General features: G+C 58.4%; 1 protein-coding gene across 1 annotated transcript in view; it reads right to left on the reverse strand.

The window, feature by feature from the left end:
- Nucleotides 1–2,236: 2,236 nt before the first annotated feature.
- Ldoc1l (leucine zipper, down-regulated in cancer 1-like) overlaps nt 2,237–6,838 on the reverse strand; it is a gene marked incomplete in the record, with an annotated part of 5,394 nt that continues 792 nt past the window's right edge. The window contains 1 exon segment of the mRNA XM_005379464.2: nt 2,237–6,838. Coding sequence (XP_005379521.1) covers nt 6,106–6,825 — 720 coding nt within the window.

Raw genomic sequence — 6,838 nt, forward strand, 5'->3', positions numbered from 1 at the left:
CCAAACAGGCAGCCGGTAAGGGACTAAACACCCTGTCCCTTCCTCACAGGTGCCTTCACCCTCTACCAGGGTCCTCAAAGCCCACTTCTCCCCAGGGGTACAGAAGGGCAGGCGACAACTTTTACTAGGTATGCGTCAGCCAGCCAGCCACCCAGAGAGGCTGCTACGAGGAGTGTGTTGGATCCGCATCTTAGCAGTTCCAGGAGGCGGCAGCAAGGCTGGCCTGGAGGGTGGGGCCAGAGAGCCAGCCTGGTGACCTCGGTGATGGGTAGCTATGGGATGGAGACCAGGAAAGTGAGAGCCCCGGATTCGGGCCTGGTGGCATGGGTGAAGACGGAATTCCCAAGGGAGTCCACAGGGCCCCGGGATGGGGCACAAGGACTAAGGCCAGGTCTGTGTGAGCCAAAGGAGAAGCCAGTCATGCAGTCTCTGAGGACGGAGGCCCAGAGGCACCGCATCCCAGTCCCCAGGTCCCCAGGTCCCTAGCTGCACAGTGGGAGGGCGCGGGGCCTGTGGCTCTGGGCTCCACCCTCAGCCGGGGCCCCTGGAATCTCTTTGGGACCAGCTGTGTGGCGACAGCCAGCAGGGTCTGTGCACCCTCTGCTCTGTGCGCCAGGAGACAGGACCCACGCCAGGCTGGCCTGCGGGGAGATGGGTTTTTACCCTTCCCTGGGGGCCCTGTCACAGAACCCACACAGTGGACGTTTCAGGGCAGGGCCTTCGGCCGGCTGCTGGGGTAAGGCCACCCTCCTCTCCTCCTAGAGCTGCCCTATGGCTCCACCCTGCGCATCACCCCCAAAGCAATCATGCCGTTCCAGGCTCTGCACTTGTGACTGGGATTTTGGGGAAAACCTTAGAATAGTTTGAATCATCTGGCAAGAAAAGCTAAGCAACTGTGGGGGTGGAGAAACCTGCTAGACCTGAATACAAATGATAAAACCCGAGCCTGCTCTCACAGGGAGGTGCTGGCCAGGGTACATGCATGCAAGGGGCGGAGACAGGCGGGCCCGTGATGGGGGACACAGCCATGTGACAAAGAAGCACACCAACATGGGAAGGACCTGGATCCAGGGCCTGAGGATGTCTGAATCTTTGAAAGGCCATTCAGCGATGCATCTCACACCATACGCCAAATGAACCCCAAAGTGCTGTTTAGTAAAGGGTGAGGGACCTCAAGTTTAAAACACAAGGGACAGGTCGGGTGCTCAGAGGGACCCCCACTCTGCTCCTCCCAGAGCAGTGGGTCTCGAAGCACGACAGACCCTGCAGGGGCCCATGATGTAACATTGTTTTCCTAACACTAAAATACCAGAGTTTTCCCACCTTCTCCTGAGTGTACAGTGCAAGTTTTCAGAGGCTTTAAGACACATGATCTTGCAAAAGATCAAATGTAAGCCAGGCATGGTGGTGCACACTTATAATCCTGGCACTCTGGGAGGCTGAGGCAGAAGGATCCCAAGTTCAAGCCCAGCCTGGGCAACTTAATGACTTAAGTTTTTAAAATGTCTTTAAAATGGGGGAGGGGTGCAAAGGCCCTGGATTCAATCCCCAGTATTAAAGATAGATACACAAATAAAAAGGGCCAAGTACAGAAGCAGGTATGTGACTCTAGCTGTCTTCAATTAGCCAGACATTAAAGAAATTTGCAAAAACATGAAACAATGCCACTCTTCCTCATTTTGGGGGGAACAGTTTTCCTTAAAACACAATCATTTATGTTGACATGTGTCCTAAATGTCATTTTGTATCTGTAAGTTATACTCTAAAACTACGTTTTAATTTACAATATGGTAGGTATTGACAGATGCAATATGGTAGGTATTGACAGATGCAATTGACAGATGCAAAGGCTCTTTGGGCCCCCACCAACCCTAATGGCACAAAGGGGTCCTGAGACAGAAAGGTGTGACTTGGGCCAGGTGCAGCCGTGGGGCCCCTTTACCCCCAGGCCACTGACCAGCCGGGGATCCCAGACCCCCACATCGACTGATGAAACTGACCTGACAAACGTCCCCCAGGCACCTCCTACATGCCGGGCAGCCTGTGCAGGCGCCGGCACACGGCTAAGAACCACCAACAGGACACACCCGCCTGCTCTGTGCGGCAGTCTAGTAGACACGCGCAGGGAGAGACTGAGCGACTGCGTCAAAACGGCAGCCCGCTCACAAGTAACTGATGTGCGCAAACGCACACAAAGCGAAAACCTGGGAATGTCGGCGGGCAAACGAGACACACACCAGGTTAGTATCTTTAATATATAATGAGCTTATACAAATTTATCAGACCTTGGTAGGTAGAGCGAAGGACACTGACAATCCACAAAAGAGGAAATACAACCACCGAATGCGAAAAGATACTCAACTGAGCTAGAAACCCAGGGAATGTGAACTAAAACACAATGCTTTTGTTGTTGTGATCAAATCAGCAAACATCTAGCCCAGAGGTAACACCCAAACCTGGCAAGCTGGGCACACCTCCCGTGCTGGTGGGAACGCAAATGGACCTTTCTGGAAACCCTTTTGTCACTAGATAATAAAAACCTGGAAGGTCTCCATATTCTTTAGTGCCCCCTCTGGGAATCCATCCCAGGGAAACAACTTGACGTGGGGAGAAAACCTTATGCCCTGGGAACCTCATCGATTGGGAGAGTGAAAACTTAGCAACAGCACTGATCAATACTTGGCACCGCTGTCCCTACTACGCCTTGTGGAAGCGTTCACAGCCACTGCAGAACAAGCTTCAGTCCTGATAGGGGCGGCTGTGATACGCTCAGTGAGGACAGCATCCCGTAGAGTTAGACGGTGTCCGCATCCTAACCACAGAAAAGGCAAAGAAGCCGTGGGGCAGGGCCTGGAAGGAGGTGCTCTTCCTGCTACTTGATTTCCCCAAGTCCCTGAAACAGCCTTTACCTGCAGGGCAGAGACCTGGTGCGGTTTTAGTGCGTGCGTGTGAGGAGCTCAGTTTTCTCCCTCTATCCTGGGCCAATCGCCATCAAATCTAATGTAAAGTCCCCAAGAGACAATTCACTGAGACTTGAGGTCCTGGCCACCCTGACCACGGAACACCCTGTCCCACCACCCCCAACACAGTGGAGCTTTGCCTGTGGATCCATCCTTTCCTGGCCTTCTTCTCAAAGCCCCTCAATGACATGTCCCAAGCAGGGGCCGGGGTCTGACAGCTCACCCTGCAAGACAGGGGCCTGCACAAGGCTCCTCCTTCACCTCCGTGTGTGCTGTGCCCTGCCCCAACGCCCACATCCGGTCACCATCTCCCTGCAGGGAACTTCCGGTGGGCTCACCTGGTGGTGGGGGCAGCGCTCTGCTCCAAGACAGCAGGCACAAGTGGGTCAGAACAGTCCTGCCTCCACCACGTGGTACTTTTCACACCTCTCACCTACTCACCTGGGGTCAAGATGGGTCCCCGCTGGCTCCTAGACGTCCCCGAAATGCTTTAGGACATGGAGTTAGTCCCCAGGTCATGCTACACACTGGGCCAGGGAGTCACACTACCAAATGCCTCTGGCAAAAGTGCCCTGCAATGCAACGAAGCTTACTTACCAGACAGGTACCATGTGGACCGGAGAGCAGGCACAACACCGGCCCGAAGAAGACGACACCAAGAGCAACAGAAACTCTTCACATGCATTAAGTCCACTGCCCCTTTAAAGTCACTACCTGTTCTCCAGAAGGTGGAGAAACTATGACCCCCAATATGTACACGTCCCAGCTCGGTCTTCAGCTCAGTCCCCCCATCACCGTGGGCTCCCTCCAGGGCTACGTGGGCCTTGGGTGTCATCCTCTGCCTGGGACCGCGGCGTTCACCCTGGAGCTGTGACAGCCCCTCGGCACTTCCAGCGCAGTTTCCCAGCCCTCTCTCATGTGCTCCAGGTCCAGAGGCATGGGGAGCTATCGAGAAGGTGGCACCTATATGACAGCATACATCTTGTGCCCACCGACAGGAGCACCAGGGAACAACACACACGCAAGTTACCAAACCAAGTGCAGCTGGAACAGCAGCAGCCTGGTCCAGGCACAACCATCAGAGGCAGAAGGCCAGCAGCGGATGTGGGTGGAAAGGTGGCCAGCCTTGCTCGCGTGGCTCCAGCCCGAGGGTGTGTGGTGGACCAACTCTCACCACGCTGCCTGGGCAAAGGAGCACTCACAGGCCCGCCTGGGGGAGCCAGGGCCGGGCCAGGAGATGGCAGATGTGGGCCAGGCCTTCCAGGTCTCCTCCCGCTGCAGGGCCTCCATCTCCAGGTGCCACTGTCCCCCTTCACCTGGCGACACCTCCACTAGCAGGTAGAAGGTCTGCCAACACAACCACTGGGACAGAAGGGCACTGGGCACAGGAGGAGGCGACCAGCACCAGCCCACCTCAAATGGCAGCCCCACTGGGGACCCTTCCCTCCACTCCGATTAATGAGCACTGCAGTTCAAGCAGAAGGCCCTGGGCGGAGCCCAGGGGAACATGAAGCCTGTGTCCAGGCAGCTGGTCGGCAGGGCAACTAGGCTAACAGAGTTCACAAAGCGTGGGTGGCCGAGCCTGTGAGCCCAGCAACCTCACTGTCCCTTGACCTGGGACAGCCGTGCTTGCTTTAGGATCACAGTTGCTTTCACAGCGGCATCGAAACTCTCTGGAGGAGGAGATGGGTCCTAGGACCCAAGCTCAGGATCCCAGGGCACAGGGAGCCCTGCTGTGGTCAAGGCAGGACCACCCAGCCAGGGCAAACGAAGCCAGTCTCCTCCCAGGTCCCAGTGGTCGTGTGGGTGCGCTTCATGCGACCGTGAAGGGCTGGAGAGCCACGATCCAAACGGCTGGGCCAGGTCTGGGTCAGAATGGGATTTCTTGGTTCTCTCTGCAAGGAAGCCAAGGCCACACTCCTCGAAGCAGAGCTAAGTCCCTCCGAGTCAGGACACCTGGCCAGTCCTGCGACATCCCCAGGACCCAGCAGTCCACAGCTCTGCCTCTCCCAACGCCACCCAGACACTCTGCCTTCGGTGTTGAAGGTACTTCCCAGAGGAGCCGTCTCGCTGTAAGAGGAAGACTATCTGTTCTTGGATAAAGGCTAGACACAGTGGCGTAGGTACGGGAAGGGTGTGCCACACGGCAGCGCTGGAGACCTTAAGATGGTGCGGGTGGCTGAGAGGCTGAGGTGAAGGCAACACGGCGCCTGAATGAAAAGGCAGTGGGTCTCAAGTCAGCCGGAGACATCGCAGAGGGGCTTGGCCAAACACTAGCAGCCGGTGAGCTCCTGACCGGAGACCCCGCGCAGCAAAGGAGCTGCTAGTGTCCCATCCTCAGCATGCCTCAGTTCTTGGCAGCCGGTGTGCATGAGTCCACTGCTCATGGTAACCTGATGGACCTGCCCAGCGTCCCTGGTCCACAAGGGCCTTCGACAGCAGACAAATGCGACTCCTCTGTTTCCTGGGGCAATGAGAACCCTGGCAGCTGAAGTGGGCAAGAGTGGATCTTCCCTTTCCCTGCTGTGTCAGTCCTCCCAGTGGACTTCCGGGTGTTGCAAAGCAAAACTGGCCCCCGGCGATGTTAGAACAGGCTTGACCATTGACGGCAGGGACAAGGCCCTGCCTGCTACCCTAGGCCCTGGCAGGGCTGGCCACCGGCCGAGGGACACAGCCAGACCCCCTCTCCAGGTACACACATCAACCACCAGCCTGGCTGGTTCTTTCCATCCAGAGCCCACTGGCAGGAGCAGGGCAACCAGGCGGGGAGCTACCCAGGGCCTTGTAGAAGGTGCAGCGGGAGTGTCTGGGCTGGGTTCGAAGGCTGCGGTCCAAATGGTCCCGGAGTGTGCTGTGGGGACAGCGGGCCTGGAGCAACGAAGTCGCCACCTCTGGAGTTGCTGAAGCAGCAAGGAGAGGGGTGCATGCACTGAGTAGCAGGTACGGAGCCAGCAGGTGACAACAGGACATACAGCAAGGCAGGTGAAGGGGCGCCAAGCAGGGTGGGAGGAAGGCCTACCGAAGAGGCGGCACGGGCGGGGACGGCTTTGCAAGGGTGATGCTGTTGTTTGGACATTTCTTCTCCACAGCAAAGAGCCTATGCTACCAGGACGGCTGCAGATGCTACAGGGGTGGTGGCGGCCTCCTAAAGGTTCCGTGCCCGAGTGGGCAGAGCCGGAGCTGGACTGGTCCCATTGGAGGCTGGGTGCACAGGGCAGGGCCCAGTGCCGGCCGCGGCCAGCTGGCGGCAAAGCATCTGCCGCTCCCGCACCGCTCGGTTGGAGGCGGAAGTCTTCCTGATCTGGGCGCGCCGCGCGTGCCGCAGCGGGGACTTGTAGGTTCTCCGCAACTCGGCCAGGAAGCCCTGATAGTCGTTTCGCAAGGGGCTGTCTGGCTGCATGTGCGGGATGGCCCACTTCTCAGCCTCCCCGGTCAGGCGGGACACGAGGAAGGCCACCCGCTCGGCCTCACCTGGGAAGCGGGAGGCCTGGAAGATCATGAACCTGTCCATCTGCATCAGGAAGCCCGCCAGCTGGCCCGGGTCTCCGGAGAAGGGCTCGGGCAGCGAGGTGGGCGGCGTGGTCATGGGGCGCGTCCCGTTGGAGGTGATGGCCGAGATGGGCGGCGTGATCTGCAGCGCCCCGGGGATGCGCGCGCGGGTGCGCAGCAGGGTCAGCTCAGCCATCACGCTCTCCAGCATGTTGGTGAGGTTGGCCTTCTCGGCGCGCAGCGTGGAGGCCTCGCGGCGCAGCGCGGAGTTGGTGAGGCGCAGCGAGGTCAGCGTGTCGATCACGTCGTCCATCGGGGCGCCGGCAGCAGCGGCCGAGGCCGGGCCCTCCGCCTTAGCGGTCTGCGGCTGCACCATCCTGGCCGCGGGC

Source organism: Chinchilla lanigera, unplaced genomic scaffold (assembly GCF_000276665.1).
Source record: "Chinchilla lanigera isolate Chin_1 unplaced genomic scaffold, ChiLan1.0 scaffold00012, whole genome shotgun sequence".
NCBI classification, from domain to species: Eukaryota; Metazoa; Chordata; class Mammalia; order Rodentia; family Chinchillidae; genus Chinchilla; species Chinchilla lanigera.